A 24,889-nucleotide genomic window follows, 5' to 3' on the forward strand; every position below is an offset into this window, starting at 1 on the left:
GCGCGTGTTGGCCGCCCCGCTGTGAGTTGCCCAAGACCCGCCGGGGGGCGGGGTCTCGCTCCCCGCGCCACGAGGCTCGGCCAATGGGAACGCGCGCTGCGAGGACCGGAGGTCCGCGCCGCGGTGCTGAAAACCCCGCGCGCAAGCGGCTGGCTCTGGGCGCGCGCCAGCAAACCCACTCCCGGAGCCCGCGGACCCCGAGCACGCGCTTGACAGCCCCTGCTGAGCCGGCGCCCGGCGTCGCCAGGCCAGCCATGGCCCCCGACCCGGTGGCCGCCGAGACCCCGGTTCAGGGACCTACCCCGCGCTACTTCACCTGGGACGAGGTGGCGCAGCGCTCGGGGTGCGAAGAGCGGTGGCTAGTGATCGACCGTAAGGTGTACGACGTCAGCGACTTCACCCGCCGGCATCCAGGGGGCTCCCGGGTCATCAGCCACTACGCCGGGCAGGATGCCACGGTGAGCGCAGCCAGGCGGGGGCACAAGAGAGGGCGGGACCGGAGGCAGAGTGCAGGCGAGACAGAGTTACGCACCTCGAGCCAAACACCGACTAATTCGGAGGAAAGCCCGGAGGCGCCTGAACATACCTGTTGCCCGGTGATTGGGTGTCCTACGGATGCGGGATGCAAAGGCGGGAGAGAGGCCCTGAGAAGTGGAGTCTGGGGAGTGGGGATGGAGGCCAGCAACACGCACACACAAAGGGCCCCGCCGCCCAGTCGTGCATTCCGTCTGCAGCCCCGAGCCTCAAGTCTCCGGGCGAGGATAGGACCCCGAGCTGGGTGGGCTAGGAGGAAGGAGAGCAAGGATGCAGGCCGCCTGGGGAGGGAGGGAGTCAGTGGCCAGGGGAGGGAGTCATATCCTGTCTCGATGGCTAGGAGGTGCAGCGCAGCCGCGTCTGGACCTAGATGCGGGTCTCTACTCGCCAGCAGGAGCGGAAAGGGAGCAGGAAAGGAGCCCATTCTCGAGGATGGGGCTGAAACGGGAAGCTTGGGGAGACCGCTGCCTTGGGGACCGCTGCGTCGTGTGAAGACTGGAGGATGCGAAAGGGACAGTACTGTTCGGGGAGGGCAAGCGTCGGCAGGCGCACAGAAGGGATTGGGAATGGCATACACTTAGCGAGGACCCCCAGAGCTGTCCTCGATTCGCCGGGGAGGCCACTGAGCCGCAGGCTGGAGAGGTCTTCAGCTATTCCGCGGAGCGGGCCGCTGTTTACGCTCTGGGGCCGTAGGCCCTTCGCGGGGTCCCGTCCCTTCTTCCCTTGGTCTCACTGTGGGGTCGGCGCGCGCCCCAGCCCCGGGTCTGCTGCTTCTCTTTCTAGACCACAGCCCTCAGAGCTAAGGCCCCGGCGCCTCTGCTGGGTTGGAGTGCTGGGGACTCAGCCCTGGGAACTCGAAAGTCCGGGCGTTCGCTTCACCACGTTTCCCCCTTGGCGGCCAGAATGGCGTCCCCTCCTCTTGCATCCCTTTCTGATCTCGTGCCCTGCAGCGTGACGCCCTCCACTGTCCCTATCCACTACCCTGGCGTCCCAGAGTGTGCCGCGGGTCACCAGGGTGCCCATAACGTCGCAGCATAGCTTAGACGCTGCGGGGCGAAGACCCGCCCCACCCTCTGACGCGACCAGCCTACAAGGCGAGGCCAGAGCTTGCGCGGCTCAACCAGAGCGACCACTCGGGAACACTGACGGCGGCCGAGGGCGCAGGCGTGGGCCAGCGCATGCGCAGACGAAACAGGCACCAACGCTGGGGCTTCCCGCAGTGTGATTTGGGGCGCGGGATACCGCGGCGGGGACGGCGATTGGTCCGGATGTGTGGTGCCACCGGCCGCCGGCTCCGCCCCACACGCTGAATCGCTTACAGGGCCTGGGGCTGCTTGACCGGTGGACGTGAATCTTACGGCTATGGACCTTACCTTGCACAACCCAAATTAGCTGCCTTGGGGCAGGAGGTGGCCACAGTGCTTAGGGAAATGTGGAGCCCTACCCAGAACAACGGTGGAGGGAAAAGGAAGAAATGCAAGTGCCCCAGTTCGGACATAGGGCAGTCTTTCTCTTTGTGGTTTTTGGAGAACTCCAGCTAAGAGAGGAAAGGGACTTATTAAAAGACCCGCAAGAAGAGACGGAAGTCTCATAGCCCTGAGAGGTGAAACCAGCTGAACTTCCTGGGTCTAGTAGGGACCTAGAGAACTTTTCTGTAGCTAGCTAGAGGTTTGTAAAATGCACCAATCAGTGCTCTGTAAAATCGCACCAATCGACGCTCTGTAGCTAGCTAGAGGTTTGTAAAATGGGCCAAGCAGTGCTCTGTAAAATGGACCAATCAGCAGGACATGGGCAGGGGCAACTAAGAGAATAAAAGCTGGCCACCCCAGCCAGCTGCGGCAACTCGCTGGGTCCCCTTCAGCACTGTGGAAGCTTTGTTCTTTTGTTCTTCATACTAAATTTTGCTGCTGCTCACTCTTTGGGTCTGTGCCACCTTTAAGAGCTGTAACACCGCAAAGGTCCACGGCTTCATTCTTGGTCAGTGAGAGGAACCCACCTGAAGGAACCAACTCCCGATACAGCCCCACCCATCCCTCCTGTTTCTCACCTATACCGAAATTCTTGGGCAAAAACTCTCTGTGGACACACCCAGGAGAAAGGCCAGCCCAGGCAGGTGTTCCTTGGTGGTCCCCCTCAGCCAATGCTTCCCATTCCTTGATGCACCCTTCTAACTAGAGCAGATGCTGGGTGATCTTAAACTGTGGACACCTGGGAAGGGTATGAGCACCCTCAAAAGGCAGCTGGGCCAAGGGAGATGGCCTGTGCTTCGGTGTCGGGAGTTGGTTCCTTCGGGTAGGTTCGTGGTCTCGCTGACTTCAAGAATGAAGCCACAGACCTTCGTGGTCAGTGTTACAGCTCTTACAGGTGGCACAGACCCAAAGAGTGAGCAGCAGCAAGATTTACTGTGAAGAGCAAAGAACAAAGATTCCACAGCATGGAAGGGGACCACAGCAGGTTGCCGCTGCTGGAGGTGGGCGGGGGGCGCGGCGAACGGGGTGGGAGCAGCTTTTATTCCCTTATTTGTCCCCGCCTATGTCCTACTGATTGGTCCATTTTACTAAACCTCTAGCTAGCTACAGAGCGTGGATTGGTGTGTTTTTACAGAGCACTGATTGGTGCATTTTATAAAACTCTAGCTACAGAAAAGTTCTTCAAGTCCCCACTCGACCCAGGAAGTCCATCTGGCTTCACCTCTCACTTCAACTTGGGTACAGCCTTCCGGCAGGCAGGAGAATGGCCTTTGGTGTGAACACTGCCGGAGTCCAGGGGGCTGGCTCCCTCACTTTTCATCTTCTCCCCGCACTTGCAGGATCCCTTTGTGGCCTTCCACAGCAACAAGGGCCTTGTGAAGAAGTATATGAACTCTCTCCTGATTGGAGAACTGTCTCCGGAGCAGCCCAGCTTTGAGCCCACCAAGAATGTGAGACCCTGTGTTTGCTATGTGGCAACTCTTGGTTGTTGAGAGGGACAGAGAGGAGATAGGACAGTCTAGATGGGATCACAGTCATAGTAGTCATAGTCAGTAGTAGCTCTGGGGAATCTTGAGGTCCCTGCTTCTTTTGCATAGTCCTGAGGTCACAGGGCCAAGGGAGCATGACTTTGCAACCCATGGCTCCCTCAAGGCTGCCACTACCATGGCTTCCATCGTTATCATCATCATCAGTATGAGCACTTACTATGCGCCAAGCATAAACTCATAACTCTCACACATTTACAGATGAGATAACAGGCTCAGGGAGGTTAAGCAACACAGCCAAGGATCACACAGTTAGTAAATGGCAGAGCAAGGACTTAAGTCCTCTGAACTCTTAGGCACTATCCCATAGCACCTCCTTCTGTCATCCTCATTGTCGTGGTATCTTTGCCTAGGACTGTGGACTTCCTACAGCTACCTCAGTGGGAGGTCCTTGAGCCTGAGAGGGCCCTTGTCTCCAGTAGTGTTGGGGTGCAGATGAGAATAACAGCTCCTCCTCCTCTTCTGCAGAAAGAGCTGACTAATGAGTTCCGGGAGCTGCGGGCCACAGTGGAGCGGATGGGGCTCATGAAGGCCAACCATGTGTTCTTCCTGCTGTACCTGCTGCACATCTTGCTGCTGGATGGTGCAGCCTGGCTCACCCTTTGGATCTTTGGGACATCCTTTTTGCCCTTCCTTCTCTGTGCCGTGCTGCTCACTGCAGCTCAGGTGAGAGCCTTTGGCTTGTCAAGTGCACTCAGTATCCCTGGGGAAAGCTCCTTCGGTGTTTGAGGAAGGCCAAGAATTCCTGCCCTCCAAGTAGGGTAGATCTGAAGGTATGCGGGAGAGTGCAGGAACATGCATTCCACTGTCTTGGCCTGTCTGCTCTTTAGCCACATGGGCATCTTCATTTCTCTCACTGCCTTTTTAGCTGCTTCTCCGAGGGTTCCCTTATTTCTACATGGTTTGTCCTCTGCCACAGCCCACCTGTGCCAAGAACCAAATTTCTGGTTTTCTAGCAAAGCCTGGCTCCCTCCCCACCACTGACATTGCCCAACATGTTAATAATGATTGAGCACTAATTCTTGACTGTCAGGACCCATTTGGCAAGCCTTCTGCTCATGTTTGAGTCCTTTCTGTATTCCAGATGTCAGTCCATCATAGGTCATGGGCTTCAGGCCGGGCGTGGTGGTTCATGCCTGTAATCCCAGCACTTTCAGAGGCCAAGGTGGTCGGATCACTTGAGACCAGTTCAAGACCAGCCTGGCCAACATGGTGAAACTCCACCTCTACTAAACATACAAAAAGGCGCGGTGGCTCACGCCTGTAATACCAGTACCTTGGGAGGCCAAGGTGGGCAGATCATTTGCGGTGAGGAGTTTGAGACCACCTGGCCAACATGGTGAAACCCCATCTCTATTAAAATACAACAAGTAGTTGGGAGTGGTGGCGGGTGCCTGTAATCCCAGTTACACGGGAGGCCGAGGCAGGAGAATTGCTTGAACCTGAGAAGCAGAGGTTGCAGTGAGCCGAGATGGCACCACTGCACTCCAGCCTGGGCAACAGAGCGGGACTCGCTCTCAAAACAGGCCAGGTGTGGTGGCTCACGCCTGTTATCCCAGCAGTTTGGGAGGCCGAGGTGGGCAGATTACCTGAGGTTGGGAGTTCGAGACCAGTCTGGCGAACATGGTGAAACCCCCAACTCTACTAAAAATACAAAAAAATTAGCCAGGCATGGTGACGGGCACCTGTAATCCCAGCTACTTGGCAGGCTGAGGCAGGAGAATTACTTGAATCCAAGAGGTGGAGGTTGCAGTGATCTGAAACTGCACCACTGCACTCCGGCCTGGGCAACAAGAACAAAACTGTCTCCAAAAAAAAAAAAGTCATGAGCTTTGGAGCTGGCGAAACTGAAGAACAGAAGGGATGGTGATTTGCCCCAACTCACGTGTGAGTCAGTGGCAGAGGCAGAACTAGGCCCCATGTTTCCTGACTCCTGAGGTGCATCATAGGCCTTAGCAGATGAAGGAAGTGGGAGAGGCTGAAGGAGGCACAGAGGTCAGTGAAGGGGACACTGGGTCTGGTGGGCTGCTCTCAGCATTGACTCTTCTCACCTAGATCCAGGCTGGCTGGCTGCAGCATGACTTGGGGCACCTGTCGGTCTTCAGCACCTCAAAGTGGAACCATCTGGTACATCATTTTGTGATTGGCCACCTGAAGGTCAGTGGGATGGGGAGGGGCTCTCTGAAACTCCAGGCAATGAAGGGCTGCCTTGGGGGAAGGTTTTCATACTCGTGTCCCTGCTTTTCTGTAGGGGGTCCCTGCCAGTTGGTGGAACCACTTGCACTTCCAGCACCATGCCAAGCCCAACTGCTTCGGCAAAGACCCAGACATCAACATGCATCCCTTCTTCTTTGCCTTGGGGAAGATCCTGTCTGTAGAGGTAAGCGGAGGTATCAGTGGAAAGATCTTGGGGAATAGGAGGCAGCCAACATAGGGGGGTTGGGGAAGGTGCCCACAATGTCAATGTGGGCAAGACACTGGAGCTGGGCTAGCTGGGGCTTTTGCGATTTTGGAAGTTCTAGAAGCCAACAGGCAATAAATGGGGGCTGCCCAGAAGGGAATCACCATCTTCCCTAGACCGTTCAGTCAGCAAACCGTTACTGCATAAAAGGCACCTCATTTTGCAAAGGATCCAGAGGATGACCAGAAGCATCCAAAGGATGAGATGGCCTATCCTTGAAGGTGCTGATGGCACCTCCTGGAGGTGATTTTTTGACTTTGTCCCAGGCAAGCATTTCCCTTGCACTATGTATTTCTCTCCCACACTTAGGTAGCCTTCTTGTCACAGTCTTCTCTGTCTAGGGTTGGATTGTCTGACTCTTCTTTGATGTCCAGTTATCTGGAACATTCATTCATTGAGTACTTCTTCTCACCCTGCTGATCCCCAGCCTGACTTCCTGGGTGGTCAGCGTTGGGTTTGAGTTGTCATCTGAGATTGTAAGCAGAAATAATGTAGCCGCTGAAGGAATAATGCCTGGGGGTGGAGATCTGGTGAACATTTAGTGAGCATTAGGCAATGGAAGGTTCTGAAAGGCCAGCAGAGATCTTTGGAAAGTTAATTTAAAGCCCTTTGTCCCAAGCCTCTAGGCTGCAGAGTTCTTCCAGGTCCCCTCCTCCACTTTATGATGTTTCAGCTTGCCAGGAATTAATTTGTCGTTAAAACATTTCAGTTCTAGGCATGAGTCCAAGGTAGCCTGGCTCTCATCTTGCCGTGAGAACTTTGAAAGGGCTTTGGCAGCACTGGCTGGCCTGGCATGAGGAGCTCATAGCTTGAGGCTCATGCCCCACCTGTCCATAATGCTCTTATTTTCCCATCTCATGAGCATGGACTTGGGCTTGTTATATGTCCGATACCATTATGGTCAGTACTGTGTGGATGATGAAGCAGCCCTGCCCACCGTCTGACTCCCGTGGCTGCTTCAAGGGCAGTGTGGTTATTTGCTGGGCAGTAGCATGGGGCTTGTGCATTTCTACTGTCACTACAGAGGGTTTAAAAAAAGACACGGGAAGGTTAAGTGGAGGGGAACCGTCTCACACCACCACCTTTACTGCTTCCTGGTACTTGGGTTTTCAGGAAATTCCTATCAGCAGACATAAAAAATAGAGAATGAAGGGACGCGACTGGCATGTGCCAGTGGTCCCAGCTACTTGGGAGGCTGAGGTGGGAGCATCGCTTGAGCCCAGGAGGTGAAGGCTGCAGTATGATCACGCCACTGCACTCCAGCCTGGTTAACAGCGTGACCCTGTGTGTAAAAAAAATAATAATTTTTTAAAAAGATTAAAACCAAAAAATATTGTAAACAGAGCTCAAGGTGACTTACAGATTTAAAAAAGTAAAATATGACAGAAACTGAGAGGTAGTCATGACCAGATATGGCCTCCTTCAGGTGCTGACATCTAAACTGAGACCTGAATGATGAAACTGCAAAAATTCAGGGAAGGAACATTTGGAACAGAGAGAACAGTCAAGTACAAAGGCTCCTGGATGTTCAGAGACAGTAAGCAATGAGAAAATGAGAAGACCAGAAAACTAGGGAGGGGCCAGATCATGTAGGGCCTTAGAAAGCCATGGAAATGGTGTGGTAAGAAGTTTGGGTTTTATTCCAATAGCAATGGGAAGTCACTGGAGGGTTTCTGGTGGGTATAGCAATCTGCTTTGCACTTTAAAAGGCTTGCTCTGGCTGGAGGTGGAGAGGATGAATTATAGAAGGTAGGTATAATCACAGATATAACCTCAGAGAGGAGGCTGGAGCGAGTCCAGACCAGACCAGGGAGGAGCAGGTGAAGCCAATGGATTTGGGATATGTTTTGGAGGCAGTGTAAACAAGGCTTGCTGAGGACCTGGATGTGGTGGTGAGAATCACCCCATCTTCAGCAACATTAACTGAGGGAAAATTGAAAGAGGGGCACCCTTGTTTGGTGGGATGAGTGGGGCAGAGCCCCACCCCACCAGGGTGGCCTCCTATTGTGGAACTGTTACGGAAAGGAGCCCCATCCATTGCTTCCTCCTTGAATGGCAAATGCCTTTATGACCCCTATAACTTGCCCCATTATATTTAGACCCTTGGTGGTCAGAAGGGTTCTATTTAGGTCAGTGTCCCCTGCCCCTCCTTGTCCTCCAGGAATTTTTGAGAGGCACTGATGTGGATGTCATGGGGTCAGCACAGGCATCAACATCCCCAAAGGGATGGAACCAAGCAGCCTATTGCCCAGGCATTCACTAACAGGCAGCCCATCCTCAGCCTCATAGCTGGCAGGGGTGAAGAAAGGCTACTTTGGGTCCCAATTTTTTTTTTTTTTTTTTTGAGACAGAGTCTCGCTCTGTCACCCAGGTTGGAGTGCAATGGTGCGGCCTCAGCTCACTACAACCTCCACCTCCCAAGTTCAAGAGATTCTCCTGCCTCAGCTTCCTGACTAGCTGGGACTACAGGTGTGTGCCACCAAGCCTGGCTAATTTTTGTGTTTTTAGTAGAGATGTGGTTTTGCCATGTTGCCCAGGCTGGTCTCGAACTCCTGGGCTCATGCAGTCCACCCACCTCAGCCTCCCAAAGTGCTGGGATTACAGGTGTGAGCCACTGCACCCGGTCTCTGTTTACAAATTTATCACTAGCTTCATCCCCTAAGGTTATAAGCTCCAAGAGGGTGGGAAGTCTGTATTGTTCACCTCTGTATCCTGAGCATCTAAAACATAGCTTGGCACACAGTAGGTGCTCAAGTACTTGAATCTGTTAATGTAGAAAGCATGCTTCATCTAGCTGAAGTGCCTTGCACAGAATAAGCTCTCAATAAATGAACTGTGGACACATGGAAGGGTGAGCTAGAGCTCTGCTCAGGGGTTGAGTGCTCCTCTTATACCCTTGTGGTTGTCTGGTTACCTGAACTAATTGGAGTGCGATACAGACAGTCATGGAGTGAGACAGCAGAACTTTGCTGTCTGGTTTGTGAGCCCACACCAGGGGTTCTAGGCTGGCTGGTTGACATGGTGGCCCCAGCCCGTCTCTTCAGCAGCTCAGCTTATAAAAAATAACCACCACCTACTGGGGAAAACTGCTGGAACCTTCAGATTGCCAAATTGTTCTTGGTGTCTTTTCCAGAAATATTTGCCAAACTAGCCTTCAGGGGATTTGATAAAATCCCCTGAAGTCAAGAGACCATGTTGAAGTCAAGAGACCAAAAGATTTTGATGGGGAGGGTTAGGGGCTGGATATAGAGGGAATACTTAACCTGTATAGGGGCAGATATGGTTGTCCATGGACATTCTGATGTCAAAAAGTACGATGGCGGCTGGGCACAGTGGCTCACACCTGTAATCCCAGCACTTTGGGAGGCCGAGGTGGGTGGATCACCTAAGGTCAGGACTTCGAGACCAGCCTGAACAACATGGAGAAACCCCATCTCTACTAAAAATACAAAATTAGCTGGGTGTGGTGGCAAATGCCTGTAATCCTAGCTACTCGGGAGGCTGAGGCAGGAGAATCACTTGAACCCAGGGAGGCGGAAGTTGTGGTGAGCCAAGATCGTGCCATTGCTCTCGAGCCTGGGCAACAAGAGTGAGACTCCGTCTAAAAAATAAATAAATAAGCACGATGGGAGAAAGGGGAGAGGGTAGTGGGGCCTGGAAACCTTATGACAAAGAGAATGAACACAAGAGGGCCTGTGGTCCTGTAGACTGTGCTGGGCACATCCCTCATGTGAGCATGGGCCATCCAGCTGCAGGCCATGGTGTGACACGCTCTGCAGATTACAGCCTAGGGCTTCATGTTCCATGTGCTGCAGGTAAGGCTGGGCCTCTTGGAGCTTTCCAATAGCACCAACAAACTGTCAGCCCTGGAGGAGGCCTAAACTTCCAAGCAGGGAAAGGTCAAGGTCACAGAGGGAGGAATCACTGGTCTCTGAATGCTCATGTGTTTGCTTTTCTTCACAGCTTGGGAAACAGAAGAAAAAATACATGCCGTACAACCACCAGCACAAATACTTCTTCCTGAGTGAGTGTCCCCATCCAACATAGGGGAGCTGCCTCAAGAGGGAATGCTGAGGGAATGAGGAGGATGTGGCTCTCCAAGAGATTATGGTATTTTAAGGAAAGAGGCTACAGGAAGTACCCCACCCCCACCCCCAGTTACTCCCTGCTTGAGAGCAGTTTGCCATTTCAACTGAGTGAAGTGAAGTTAGGCTGATGATTGGCTGAAGGTTATTTGGTTGGGGGCAAACTAGTTCCTCCCATCCAACCCCAGTTTCCACTAGGAAGCTGGGTGTTTGGAGTGTAGAGAGGCCTTTTGCTTTACCCTCAACCTTATCTTAAACTTTGTCAAGATGGGCCAAGGTAACCTGGTAGAGCCCAGTCCAACCCCCAGAGGAACAAAGGTACGGATAGTTCTGGAAGGATGGGTCTGGAGGAGACAGGAATTGCTGTTAGAACAGAGAAGATCTTTCTGATGATTCCATATATTCCCAGCTTTAAAAGTCTGTCCCAGCTACTAGGGAAACTGAGGTGGGAGCATCCTTTGAGCCCAGGAGTTTGAGGCTGCAGTAAGCTCTGATTGTGCCACTGCACTCCAGCCTGGGCAATGGAGTGAGATCCTGTTTCTTAAAACAACAACTCTGCTCCATAATGCCTAAAATGAGCTTTAAACGCCTTTAAATTTTCAAATTTTTTAAAGAAGGGAAGGAGTCCACTGATCTTATTTTAGTTTGAAGGAATTCATCCTAACTGCCTATCACCAGCTATCACTAATAGAGAAAGGTGGATGGGGCAGAAGGGTAGAGCAGAGACCTCTGGAAGAAATGATTTTAGAATCCATGGCACATCAAGATGGAGGAGCCGTGGGTGGTCATTGTCATACTAGGAGTTATGGGTAGCATCAGGTGCCACAGAGAAGGGCTACAGAAAAGGAAATGAGGCAGCATGTAGAATGCAACACTTCTTCAACTCCCAGTTTTCTTTCAAGAGAGACCCCTCAGTTCCTTCCCACGACTGACCTCCAGGGCTTCAGATTGGGGTGGCACAAGCCCATCTCCCTAGTCTAAGGAAGTGAGCTTCACAGCCTGTGAAGGATCCATAGGGTCCTTCCCAACACACACACACTTTCCTGCTCCTGCCCCTTCACCTGCATGGTGGAGCTGCCAGGAACAAAGGGCAGATGACTGTAGGGACAGGACTGTGGCCAAGGTAAGTAAGAGAGTATTGGCACCTTTTAAAGGTGTGGGATCCATGAAGCGTGTATATAGGAAAGTGAAGAAAAATGAAAAATAATAAAGGTGTGGGAGCAGAGCAAGTCCCATGCGTGAGGCCTGAGTTCCCAGGCTGCCTGTCACTGAAGAGTGCCACTCACGCCCCTCACCTTCCCTGGCATCCTCTTAAGAGTTTTTGCCCTCCCCATACTTGGATTTATGCCCACCTTCGGTGCCTGCTGGTTCCAGTGGATTGCAGAGCACTCAAGCAGCTGGAGGGGAGACAGAAGGGATGATCGGAAGAGGCAGTCCCCTGCTAGAGGCCATCTCTCCAGCATCAACTGGCCCTTTCATGACCGTCTTGTGCTCACGCCTCCTCTTTGTCTTGGTTTCCTCCCCAGTTGGGCCCCCAGCCTTGGTGCCTTTCTTCTTCCAGTGGTATGTTTTCTATTTTGTTATCCAGCGAAAGAAGTGGGTGGTGAGTATCCATGACCCAAGAAGCCCACATCCTTGTCTCCAGCACCCAGAGTAGGGCATAGGGATTCCCCAGGGGAAACTGAGGCTGACTCCAGGCCTAATTTAGAGCAAACTAATAGAAGCAGACACAGATCCTTGCCTTCTCTAAGTGGGACAAAATGATTTGAGCTTAGCAGGCAGCCTGATTCCCAATGTGCAATTTCATGCAGCCAGTGTCTCCAGAGGTTCTTGTACTGGGCATAATGCCAGGGGGCTGAGTTGGGAATGGGCAAGATGAATGATAATACCTACTTTCAAGGAAACTTCTGATGAAGCAGAATGTGGTTGTTAAATCAGAAAAGAGGTACAGGCAATAGGTTCTGGGGACTCCAAAAGGGGCCTGACTGCACCTGGCTTTGTAAAGTCACTTTTCTAGCTGGCCTTGAGGCTGGGCGGGGTTTCTGACAGGCAGAGGTGGGGCAGTGGGGATGAACTTCAAGCAGAAAAGCTGGAAATGAGGGGTAAGTTTGACAACCAGACATATTGTGGAGGACTAGTGTCAGGGGAAGAGTATGGTGCTTGGTTCAGTGTACAGAAAAGCAATGAGAGATTTCATCAGGGCACTGGCATGGACTGAGCCATGGTCCTGGAAGATTCATTTGGCAGCATGCTGAAGGATTTAAATTGGCTGGGATGAGCTAGAGGCAAGGAGACCTTGTAGGCCTTGGTACTTTTGAAGGGGACAGCAAGAAGAGCTGGGGGGTGCCAATGGGAATGGAAGAAAGGAGCAGTGGCACTAGATATTGCAGGATTGGACCCCTGAGAAGCTGAAGACGACTGAGTCTGGATACCCAGGAGAATGGCTGCACCATACAAAGAAAGAGCTGGTGACAGGAAGAGAAGAGCTGTTCGTGACTGTTATGCTCACTGCTTTCCTCACTATAGGACTTGGCCTGGATGATCACCTTCTACATCCGCTTACTCCTCACTTATGTGCCACTATTGGGACTGAAAGCCTTCCTGGGCCTTTTCTTCATAGTCAGGTAGTATTTGGTGGGGGCGGGTAGGGACTGGTGAAAGAAATGTTGGGGAGTGACCAGTCTGGTCTAGGGGCCGTGCTGGGGCTTTGGGTAACAGTGGGTGTTTCAGGAGTTGGCTTGGGAAAGTAGATAGGCTGGAGCAGTTATCTGAGGGGGAAATCCGAATTCTGGGCTCTGTGTATACTGTTTTTGTCTGTGTAACATTCAACAGGTTCCTGGAAAGCAACTGGTTTGTGTGGGTGACACAGATGAACCATATACCCATGCACATTGATCATGACCGGAACATGGACTGGGTGTCCACCCAGGTAAGGGACAGTCACTCAGAAGACTGGAGCATAACATAACTATTGAAAAGGGTGGGTAGGTGAAAATAGCAAAAACAAAAAGTCCCCCAAACAGCATTTTCTCATTAGCCTGAGGCTCTTGTTCTGCTACCATGTGAAGGGAGTGACCAAGACAGTCTCACGTCCCTGCCTCACCCAGCTTTACCTGGAGAATGCTGGGCTGGCCTTTCCATCTGATACTCAACATGCTCTCCCCTGACCTTTTCCTCCAGCTCCAGGCCACATGCAATGTCCACAAGTCTGCCTTCAATGACTGGTTCAGTGGACACCTCAACTTCCAGATTGAGCACCAGTGAGTAGGGAGCCTGGGGAAGCAGGGTCCTGGGGAGGGTATAAGTGTAGGGTACAGGTGGGAGCAGAGAAGCAGGAACCACTGACTCCCTGCTGTTCGTTCTCCCTGAAGTCTTTTTCCCATGATGCCTCGGCACAATTACCACAAAGTGGCTCCCCTGGTGCAGTCCTTGTGTGCCAAGCATGGCATAGAGTACCAGTCCAAGCCCCTGCTATCAGCCTTCGCCGACATCATCCAGTGAGTATCTGAGCCCAAGAAGATGGCCGGTAGGGAGGGAAGAGGGCAGGGCAATGGAAATGATGACATGTAGGGTGGGGAGTGAACAGAAGGTATTCCTAGTCGTGTGGGATGGAGTTCACCATGGCAAAGGCAGGATTCTTTATTGGTCCTGTGGCCAGGTCAGGCCTTTGCCCTCACTGGGGTTCCCCTCAGTACCATGGCCCAAGCTAGCTTTCTCTAAAGTAGAGGGGAGGAAAGCCTCCAGCTGGAAGAAGGCCTTAACCTCACTGCTGCATCTCTGGTGGGTTCAGCTCCGCTTGCCTCCCTCACTGTCTGCCCCCATTTTGTTCCTGCAGCTCACTAAAGGAGTCAGGGCAGCTCTGGCTAGATGCCTATCTTCACCAATAACAACAGCCACCCTGTCCAGTCTGAAAGAAGAGGAGGAAGACTCTGGAGCCAAAGCAGAGGGGAGTTTGAGGGACAATGCCACTGTAGTTTAATACTCAGAGGGGGGTGGGTTTGGGGACATAAAGGCTCTGACTCAAACTCCTCCCTTTTATCTTCTAGCCACAGTTCTAAGACCCAAAGTTTGGTGGACACAGAAGCCCCCAGAAGGAGGGAAGGAGCTGTTGGGGCAGGGGTGTAAATTATTTCCTTTTTCTAGTTTGGCACACACAGGTGGTTGGTGAGCAGAGAGAACCAGGAGGGTAACAGAAGAGGAGGGACCTACTGAACCCAGAGTCAGGAAGAGATTTAACACTAAAATTCCACTCATGCCAGGCATGGCGGCTCACACCTGTAATCCCAGCACTTCGGGAGGCCGAGGCAGGCAGATCACAAGGTCAGGAGTTCGAGACCAGCCTGACGTAGTGAAACCCTGTCTCTACTAAAAAGAGAAAAATTAGCCGGGTGTGGTGGTGCACACCTGTAATCCCAGCTACCCAGGAGGCTGAGGCAGGATCATCTCTTGAACCGAGGAGGTGGAGGTTGCAGTGAGCTGAGATCACGCCATTGTACCCCAGCCTGGGCGACACAGCAAGACTCCATCTCAAAAAAAAAAAAAAACCAAAAATCCACTCATACAAAGGGTGAGCTCAGCTCACTGGTCCACTTCTCAGTGCCTTCTCCATCCTCATATGCAAACCTCAGAGGGATAAAGCAGTTGAACCTGATGAGCAAGAATTATAACAGCAAGGAATCATTAATGCTTAGAATTCTGAGGTCCAGCACAACTCAGTCTCTAGGAGCTCAGCTCACTGCCCAGGGATAGGTATGACCTACGTCTGCCTTAGGCTGCTGGTAGAAGCCATTCTCCAGTTTCAGAAGCAGGAAGGGCAAAGGTCAAGACTGTGGTATTGGAGTCTTTTGGCTCTGAAGGATCCTGGAACCACTGATTTTGTTTTATTCCCTCCAGGGTCTAAAGAGAACAAGAGGTGCTAGCTCTTACCAAAACAGATGGTAGAGAGTTGCTGGCTATTTAAAAGCCCTTTCATCTTTTAATTCACTTCTTCTTTTCACTTCTTAACCATCCAACAGGAACAGAACACTCCTAGGACTGGGAGTCTTACTTTTAGCTCCATAAGCAAATGAGCAGATGGGACAAGTTAGTCTTTTCTCCCTAGAAACAAAGGGGATGCCTGGTGGTTTCCCTTTGCTTCCCAACCTAAAATTTCAAGTTTAATAAAATAGCAGTTAGCATAAGTGACCAAATTGGGAGATAATTATCAGTCATGAGGAAAGATACACATTTCAGTCATAAAGAATGTAAGGGCTATAAGCACAAACTTTCTATAACCTAAATGATGTTATAGCATTAATATTTTTTAGCAGGAGCAGAAAGATTAAATATGATCACTTCATACTTCTAAATCAGAGATAGGAAGATTAAAACCACAGAACAGTTTGTGACTGCCGTTGCTATAGCTAGGTATCTTACTCTGTCCACTCTTGTTCAAGTATCTAACTCTTCTGGAGACCAAATAGGCTTTAGAAGAGATTATCCTAAATTCCTATCAGTGTAATACTAAAATATAACTTTTTAATCACCTGGTTTTTAAAAGATAAACAATTTAGCCCATCTCTCCAGAGAGCAAACATAGGAATATGCCTCAGGAGCCTTTACTCCCTGGGTTTATCATCAGCCCTCATACCCGTTTCCCCCTCCAACCCACAGCCTTTGCTTCCAGGTGGGGGGATTACTTCTTTGCCTCTTCAGCAGCATCTACTCTAGGCGTATTGATCACTTTGGACACTGGGAGAAGAACCTCAAACTAGGAAAAGACAGAGCCTACATTTAGTTTTGGGAGGGGATGGCAGACAGCAAGGAGATGAGCATCCTAAGGCATGCTGGGATGGGGTCAGAGGCACCACCCATGGAGAGGTTTGTCAACACAAAGACGTGGAAGGTTAGAGGTTTGTCAACACAAAGACACAGGAAGAATGGGCAGCAGAAGATTTAGATGTTTTCCATTTGGGCACATTTAACTTAGCTGGATAACTTGGTTTAAAACAGCCTGGGTAGGAAAATTAGAAGCAAGCTGGGTGCAGTGGCTCATGCCTGTAATCCCAACACTTTTGGGAGGTCCAGGCAGGAGGATCGCTTGGGCCCAGGTCAAGCCTGCAGTGAGCTGAGATCACCACTGCACTCCAGCCTAGGGTGACAGAACAAGACCCTGTCTCAAAAAAAAAAAAAAAAATAGAAGCAGAATTGAGGAGCTGTACCTCATTGGCTTCCTGACTCCAAAATAGGTGCTGATCCTTCCTATTTGCCGCCTAAAGTTTGTGTGTGGTGTCACCAGCCTGTTTAGCCAAATAGCAATCTGAGCAAACACCAGTGAGGCTCTATCGAGCCAAGACCAGGTCCTCAAAGCACCTGAACCACTGTGGCCTTCTCAGCCTACAGCACGGTGGTCTTTCACATGGCCACAAAGGGACACACAGTGACAAAAGGCTCAGAATGTTACAGTGGTAAAATGAGTGATCTCAAATCTACTGACAGACGTAAAATAGGCTTAGAGAGGAAAAGCTGCCTCTGGTCAAATAGATCATGGCAGAACGAATTCCAACTCACGTTTTTACAACTCCAACTCCTATGTTTATCTTGGTTCATTTTTTTTACAACCTGGCCAGAGGCATTTTTTTAAATCAGGCCCAATATCAGTATCCTTTTTGTGTGTGCCAATTTTGTTATCATATCCCTGTGAAGTTGAAAAATAAAGTTAATTTTGACCAAAAGACTTCATTTGTAACCCATGATGTTCCTGTGTGTGTGCAGGATTCCTGAGTGCCTCTGCTACAAGTTACTGTTCACCTCTCTGTGCTCTTTAATCACTAGACTCCCCTTTGTATAAGCTCCTTGGGCAGAGGAAGGAACATCAGGACCCTCGAGAAAACACCAAGACAAGGGTGGAGTATGGCAAGGAAGAGGAAGGCAAACTCCTTCTGATGACTCCCGTGTTCAAATGTGAGATTGTCAGTAATCTCACCAAGTTTCACATGTATCAATTCCTCCTATTCATGAGGCAATGCCCTTGCCCTTTTGTCCTTCAGCTTTCCATTCTGAATTATTTTCTTTTTATTTTTACTTACTTGTTTTGAGACAAGGTCTAGCTCTATGACCCAGGCTGGAGTGCAGTGGTGCTGCCATCTCAGTTCACTGCAATCTCTGCCTCCCAGCCTCAAGTCATCTTCCTACCTCAGGCTAATCGTTTTTGTTTTGTTTTGTTTTTAAGACCAGAGTTTCACTCTTGTTGCCCAGGCTGGAATGCAGTGGCATGATCTCAGCTGATTGCAGCCTCCGCCTCCTGGGTCCAAGCAATTCTGCTTCAGCCTCCCGGGTAGTTGGGATTACAAGCATGTACCACCACGCCCAGCTAATTTTTTATTTTTGGTACAGACAGGGTTTCACCATGGTGGCCAGGCTGGTCTTGAACTCCTGACCTCAGGTGATCCACCCACCTCAGCCTCCCAAAGTGCTGGGATTACAGGCGTGAGCCACTGTGCCTGGCCTCTCTTTACTTTTAAACTCATTTCTAGTTTCCAAATAGTCTCCCTAAGTCCTATCTGCCTAAATTCTTTCTCTGCAAGTGTGATCCCTCAGGGCTGGACTGCAGAGCAATGCCTCTTAACCATCCAACTAAGACAGCTCTCCTGAGCAAAAACATTTGTAGGCATCATTAATCTTCCCTGCAGTGTGCACACAGAAAGTTAGATAGCAAAATTCTATAGGAGACAAACTTACCTTCAAAAGACAAAAGAAAACCACTACAATCTTGACTACCACAGGGTATAAGCCCTTAATTATCAAGAGTTACTGCACTGAGGCAATAACTCCTAAGAAATCTTAACATTTCGCCAGGCAAGGTGGCTCATCCTGTAATCCCAGCACTGGGAGAGGATGGCACACGCAATCCTAGCCTTTAGGAGGCCGAGGCAGGAGGATTGCTTGAGCCCAGGAGTTCAAGACCAGCCTGGGCAACAGTGAGATCCCATCTCTACAAAAAATTGAAAAATTATCTAGACATGGTGGCCTGAGACTGTAATCACAGCTGCTTGGGAGGCTGAGGTGGGAGAATCGCTTGAGCCCAGGAGGTTAAGGCCAAGATCACACTACTGAACTCCAGCCTGGGTGACAAGAGAGACTCTGTCTCAAAAAAAAAAAAAAAAAGGCCAGGCACGGTGGCTCACGCCTGTAATCCCAGCACTTTGGAAGGCCAAGGTGAGCAGATCACGAGGTCAGGAGTTCGAGACCGTCCTGGCTAACACAGTGAAACTCTGTCTCTACTAAAAATACAAAAAAATTAGCCAGGTGTGGTGGCAGGAGCCTGTCGTCCCAGCTACTCGGTAGGCTGAGGCAGGAGAATCGCTTTAACCCAGGAGGCGGAGTTTGCAGTGAGCGGAGATCGTGCCACTGCACTCCAGCCTGGGCGACAGAGTGAGACTCCGTCTCAAAAAAAAAAAAAAAAAAAAAGAAATCTTACCATCTTTACATCTTTAGTTCCTATCACTACTACTGCAGACTTAGAAGCAATCTACCTGAATCAGAAAATAGAGCTCAAATAAGTTGTGTGGCTTGGTATAATCTGGGAAAATCAGTTTCAAAAGTTACCTGCCCTTGGGATAGAACTTTTTGTCAGCATCAGAGTTTTCAAAAAGTACCCTAGTTATGAAGCCATTGTTGGGTAAACTTTATCCCATTCCAGCTTCAACCAGAGGCACTTGTATATCCTGAAATTTCACATAAGATTACATTTGAAGAATAGGTTTCTCCATTAAAAAACTTGAAAACTACTGGTCTTCAGGCTCCCTAACTGTTTAATCTGTCAAGACATTGCCAGCTTAAATTTCGGACAGTTACATAAGTGTCCATGTTAACTTCAAATGGCCCTGACAGGAATGCTAAAACATCGGACATTCAAATGGGCCAGTTCCCCACCAAGCTTTCTCAGGATTATAAAACTTTCAAAGTTCAAAAACATGCGATGTCTATGGGAAACAATACCTTGGATTTCAGTTTACAAAAGGAACAAGAAAATGGTTTCTGAATGGCAGCTTTCAGTTTACAAGTAGTGGCAAAGTAAATGCTTGGATGTTATGACGTAGATGATCTAACTTGTGAGACTTTCTTAAAGGCACTCCTTTGATCTCACATGAGAGATCTAGAAATCTATTCAAGGTATTAAAACTCCTCTCCCAGCAAGATGAAATAAAGCATCCTCCTCCTAATGGCTGAAGTTCCATCTGCTATGGCCATTTTATGGAGCATGGTGCCATCTTGTGGACACTCTCAAACCACCCATTGTTAATCGGGTGCAATTACACAGCATGTTGAGTGAAAAGGAAAACTATTTGGAGTCATGGTCACTTGGGATATTTTCAAATGTTCTCAAAGAACATGACATTTTGGTCACTTTTATAATTTTATTGACCTTTTTTCTTCATAACTTTAAAACAAAAACAGCGCATGAAAACCAGTGTCTTATCCCAGTCTCAACTCAGCTGATTGCCAGATGAACATCACCATCTTACTCCTCTGAATAACCAGACACAAATTACATAGCAAGTTCGAGTTTCTGCCCACCCAAGACATAGCCAATAATCAGTCACAAACACAGACACAGTCAACTCCAGGGGCTCCAGCTCTCTGCCTATCTTCTCTCAGCAGTTCCTCCCATCTGCTAAGAAGCACCTTCCTGATGGCTCTCTCTCAAGGTAAGTCAAGGCTGAACAAGACAGAAAAGCACAGTCTAGGTCCACCATCACCTCCCACTGGCCACCAGTTGGCCAGCCAGGAAATCATTTCTGTACATCTTTTGTCTCCCCCTTTTATCTCCTCTCTTCTGCAAAACTTGTTGCTATCTATCACTTTCATGTAACAATGGACTTAGTGTCCATTAAACTGCCTGAGAAGTGGTTTGAGCCTGATATATTTTCCTGAGCTAAAAAAGGAAAAGTACCTCTGTGGCCTTCTTGCCATTAAGATCAAGTAAAAAAGGGACTAGCACTACTGAAAAGGGTCACGCTAGAAAAGCCTTAGAATCCTCTCTCCACTCCTGTGAAGGTTTCTCTAGTTGTAGCTCTTAAGGGTACAAGAGGGCAAATATTCTGGGGTCAAGGAGGTATAATGGGGAAACATTTATTTTCCCCTTTTAAACTTCCCTGCTGCCCCAGTCTTTGCCTTCTTCTTAGTGGATCCCTTGGGTTCTGGCTCCTTGCGCTTAGCTGAAGAGAGTGAGCCGGTCACCTTGAAGAAATCATCCAGGCGGCCCTGGGTGCTGCCTTGGCGGCTCTTACTCAGCCTCTTGACCCCACTGCGGATTCGCTCCTCAGAGAACTGCTTTTCACCACACATGAACTTAACCAGCTCTTCTTCATTTGGCTCGCTCCACTTCAGCTCCACAGACTCTGGGTCCAGCACCTCAGGTTTCAAGAAGAGCTGGTGAGCCTCCTTGTGGAGCCAATTTTCTGGCACAGGGTACTTGCTGGGGTCAAGTCGCCGCACAATCTCCTCGATGCTCTTGTGCTTCTGGATGAGGTCCACAGCCCGCTTGGGCCCAATACCCCGGATACTCTCACAGTAGTCACTGCCTAGCAGGATGCACAGATCCACAAACTGTTCCTGGTTCAGGCCCAGCTCCTGAAGAATCCGGCTCAGGTGGAATTCCTGGATTGGCAGCTTTTTGGCTTCACTGGCAGTCAGGTGTCGCATTAGCACAGGGCTGCCGAAGGTGAGGCAGTCCATGTCCTCGGTAGCCGCAGCATAGACTTTGCCAGCCTTCACCAGGGCAGCACAGCTGGCCTCTGCCTCGCTGGGTGCATCAAGATAAGGGATGCCCATGAGGCTCAGCAGATGTTTGCACTCATCGTTGTGCTGCTTAGTGACCTTCACCAGTCGCTTAGTGAATTTTTCCACCTCCTGCTCGGCCCCAGCAGCCTGAGCCTGCTGCAGCTGCTTCTCTGCCTCAGCCCGCCGCTCACTGCGTTTCGCCAGCTCACCTGACTTGAGCTGTGGCGGCTTGCCATCAAAGACATACACGGGCTTGATGCCATTCTCCATCATGCGAATGGTGCGGTAGAACATGCCCATCAGGTGGCTGGTGGTCTCACCCTCCTCGTTCTGCAGCACATCCCCACCCTGACGAACAGCAATCAGGAACTGATAAATGCTCATAGAGGCATCAATGGCCACCTTACGGCCAAAGTAGCTCTTGATGTCATTCTCCCGGATGGCACTGGGGGCCACATCAGCAATTAGTTTGGCCAGGCCTTGAATTCCCATGGCAACACAGAGGAGGAATGACTAAAAAAGAAAGGCAAGTCAGAGACGGAGGAAAGGAGAAGGGTTATAATTGGTGTTATCTCACCAACTTCATGCCTTCAACTAAATTCCACACAACAAAAAGGACAAGTCAGCACTGCTAAAGACGAACAAGACAAAGTCCTCATTCTCAAAAAACTCAGTCTAGCAGAATTTACTCAATAGTAAGGCTTAATGAGTACCAGAAATAGAACCAGGTGCTTAGAGAAATAAGATATTGTTGATATTCTAAGGTAGCAGCATTATTTATTATACAAAAAAACCCTACAACATGGGTCTCTATCAAGGACCACAGAAGGCCAGGGTGCCCAGCCCAGCTTGAGGAGTCCAGGGACCATAATGGCAGACCTGAAAGGCAAATACCAGCTAAACAAATAGATCTGATTTGTTTTGAGTCTCTGGAGAACCCTGACTGATAAGGCAGTCTTGAAAAAGGATTGCAAACATATCTGAATGGAGGTGATGTGGCTTTCTCACAAGCTTCTCTAAACTCTCTTCATCATCGCCTCAGCACATAAGAGTTTCTACTTTTATTATGATGTTACTAGAGTTTCAAGTCTTTCCCTTTGCGTTTTCCCTCCACTACTCAGTCTGAAATGTTAACTCCATGGCTCCTCCCCAGGTCCTGATTTAGGGGTCTGGCATGCTATAGTCACTGGGCTCAAAAAAGTATTGCACTTTAGAGTTCAGTGTTTCCCAGATAGCAGTGTTTCCCAAATCACCCTCACGATTTTTGCCACTTCCAACTAAAACCTGTACTTTCATTCACTTAGAATTTTTTTTTAAAAACTAAACTGGAAAACTCATAAGCAATAATATTTGTGTTCTATTAGTTATATTTTAATATGTGTTAAATATATAACTATTAAAAAGGATTTTTAGGAGGTGCAATTTAAAATCATCTTGCCATCCTGGCCAACACGGTGAAACCCCCTCTCTACTAAAAATACAAAAAAAAAAAAAAATTAGCTGGGTGTTGTGGCGCACACCTGTAATCCCAGCTACTAGGGAGGCTGAAGCAGGAGAATCACTTGAACCCAGGAGGCACAGACTGCAGTGAGCCGAGATTGTGCCACTGCACTCCAGCCTAGTGACATAGTGAGACTCCGTCTCAAAAAATAAAAACTCATCCTGTACCCACTGGCGGTATGTGTCCAATACTCCAAGAAATATTCTACCAGGGCCAGGCAAAGAGGCGCTGGCCAGTAATCCCAGCACTTTGGGAGGCCATCATGGGAGAATCACATAAGCCTAGGAGTAACAAGCTGCAGTGAGCTATGATTGTGCCACCACACTCCAGCCTGGGCAACAGAGCAAGACCTTGTCAAGAAAAGAAGAAAAGACAAATCAAAACAAAAGAGAAAGAAGAAATGGAAGACTCCACCAGGACTTTTCATTGTTCCCATTATTCCTTCACAGGGTTCTTTCTAGAGCATCAATGACTGTTCAATTCTTCCTTCTAATTCAGTCCAAACACTTCAGCATGGCGTCACGATCTTTCATGTTCTGGTTCCCAACCTAACCTTACATTCTGGGATCTCAACAGAAAGCTGGAATAAGGCCCGCCTTTTTCCACTTTTCCTTAGCTGTGCCCTCCTCTCGCCATCCTCTCACGCGTCCTTCCAGGTCCATCCCTGGATTATTAATCAATTAATAATTAATTGATAATGAATTATTCATTTGATTAATATGAATAATTCCCCTGTGAATTGCAACGGCGAAAGCTCTGGCCTTGAATCCAGGCGCGGCATTTTCCATCCGTGTGACATTACCAAGCCACTGAGGTTTATGAAGAACGATTACCATGATTGTCTCTCAGGGCTGCTACCAGGGTTAACTGAGACAACAGACGGAAACCCCTAATGTCCCCTCTCCAGGCCTGTTCAACCCTTCGGCTCTTGCGTCAAGCCGGCGGCCCTGCTGGAATGTTGACTGAGGACCAGGCCGTGTAGCCCTTGATCCCCTTGCGGCGTCCCACAGACAGGCAGGCAGGCAGGAAAGGGGCTAAACAACTCAAGTGTCAGAACTCTTTCTCGTCCAAGGTCTTAGGAAAAATACAACACGACCCCATAAGGTGGAACTTATTACCGCCTTTCTACAATGGAGGAAAGAGAGGCTCGGAGCTTACGCGACTGGCCCACGGCTCACAGGGGGAAAAGTGGCCGGACCGCTTGACTGCATATCACGCGCACTCCACACCCCGGCTCCCCACGGCCCCAGCGCCAAGCGGACCCCGTCGCTCCCGGAGGCGCTTCCCATGGGGTCTCACCTGGCCTTTGAGACACGAGGCCTCGGCAGCTAAAGCTTTGTTCGGGGTTGGCCCGGGCAGGCGGTTCCTAAACCTGATCTCCCTCCTCAGCTTAGCGGCGGGTCGCCTGACGCTCAACCGCCTTCCAAAGCCCGCGCTCCCATCACGTGACCTGCCCGCCACGCACAGCCTCTTGGGGAGTGTAGTGCAGGCTGCGTCCCCTCAGACGGCTACTCTCATGGCAACCAGTCCCTCCAGGGAGAACAGAGTCTCTCAGCGACCGTGGCGTACTCTTCTCCACCGCTTGTCCCTACTCCACCCACACCAAGTCCCCGCAGGCCCCTGCTCCCGCTACACCCGAAATCGCAGGACTACAAGTCCCCCAATGCCACTTGCGCCGGAGGCACTTCCTTTTCCGGTTGTGCTAGGCGCCTGCTCCTGCGGACGTGTGCTTCCGGTGGCGGAGCGGCGGATTAGCCTGCGCGGGGCAAAATGGTGAGAGGGTTAAGGGGAGTTCCTGACGGAGATGCGAGGACCCCTCGGGGTCTGACCCACACCGCGCTTCTCTCCTCAGACGCCAGAGATCCAGAGGGCTAGACGCTCCTGGAAACTCCGGCTTGGGCTGAAGGGTGGGGAAGGGGGAAACCCCTTGTCATGAACTCCTTAGGTTTCTGAGCTCGCGATTTCTAAGAATGAGAGGCGTGGGGCGTATTTTGAATACCTTCCAGTTTGTATCTGTTATCTGTGGTGTGTTATCTTTATCTGGAAAGTTCTTCTGCCGAACCCGTGCCCATGCTACAATGCCCTGGGCAAATTTTGTTTCTTGGTGAGGCACTTCCAACTCTGAGGCACTTGGCCAGACTCTCCTAGGAGCGCCCACAGCCTCTGTACACGTTCCATGGACTCCTTTGTTTGCGGCCGCGCCTCCTAGTGACCACCGTCTGACGCGCATCTAGCTCTGGGATGATGTCTATTCATCTTTGTGTTCCCAGTGCCAAACAGAGGGGCTGTAATTGGAAGCTCAATAAATGGCAGTGATTGTCTTTATCATTTTGGGGGAAGGGGGCCGTGATTGTTTACTGAATTGAATTCCAGTGTCTCAGAACAATGGGGGCAGTTTACTTCTCTAGAGTTGTTATGTTCTGGATTTTAGAAGCGTTGGCTGACGGGTGACAATGAAGTTAACATTTGTACAGATCTTTACGTTTACAGCCCTCTTTCATAGGCGTTATGTCATCATGTTCCCTACA

At 50.1% G+C, this 24,889-nt stretch overlaps 3 protein-coding genes across 3 annotated transcripts in view; 2 read left to right on the forward strand and 1 right to left on the reverse strand.

Moving 5' to 3' along the window:
• The window catches only part of TMEM258 (transmembrane protein 258), a 101,718-nt gene that overhangs the window by 74,195 nt on the left and 2,634 nt on the right, over positions 1 to 24,889 (forward strand). Inside the window, exon 2 of the mRNA XM_050757073.1 lies at positions 24,096 to 24,134. Coding sequence (XP_050613030.1) covers positions 24,132 to 24,134 — 3 coding nt within the window. The 5' untranslated portion in view covers positions 24,096 to 24,131. The remainder of the gene's footprint in view (positions 1 to 24,095; positions 24,135 to 24,889) is intronic.
• On the forward strand, positions 84 to 16,811 carry FADS1 (fatty acid desaturase 1). Its single transcript, XM_050756927.1, has 12 exons — positions 84 to 458; positions 3,344 to 3,454; positions 4,019 to 4,216; positions 5,606 to 5,707; positions 5,802 to 5,930; positions 9,975 to 10,035; positions 11,623 to 11,699; positions 12,623 to 12,720; positions 12,929 to 13,025; positions 13,277 to 13,356; positions 13,468 to 13,593; positions 13,932 to 16,811. Exons 1-12 carry the CDS (start codon positions 84 to 86, stop codon positions 13,981 to 13,983), a joined length of 1,506 nt encoding a protein of 501 aa, XP_050612884.1. The 3' UTR covers positions 13,984 to 16,811.
• On the reverse strand, positions 19,483 to 24,053 carry FEN1 (flap structure-specific endonuclease 1). The gene is made up of 2 exons (XM_050756955.1): positions 23,661 to 24,053; positions 19,483 to 21,373 (listed from the first exon to the last, which is right to left on the reverse strand). Exon 2 carries the CDS (start codon positions 21,350 to 21,352, stop codon positions 20,210 to 20,212), a length of 1,143 nt encoding a protein of 380 aa, XP_050612912.1. The 5' UTR covers positions 21,353 to 21,373; positions 23,661 to 24,053; the 3' UTR covers positions 19,483 to 20,209.

This window comes from Macaca thibetana, chromosome 14 (genome assembly GCF_024542745.1).
Source record: "Macaca thibetana thibetana isolate TM-01 chromosome 14, ASM2454274v1, whole genome shotgun sequence".
Classification (NCBI taxonomy): domain Eukaryota; kingdom Metazoa; phylum Chordata; class Mammalia; order Primates; family Cercopithecidae; genus Macaca; species Macaca thibetana.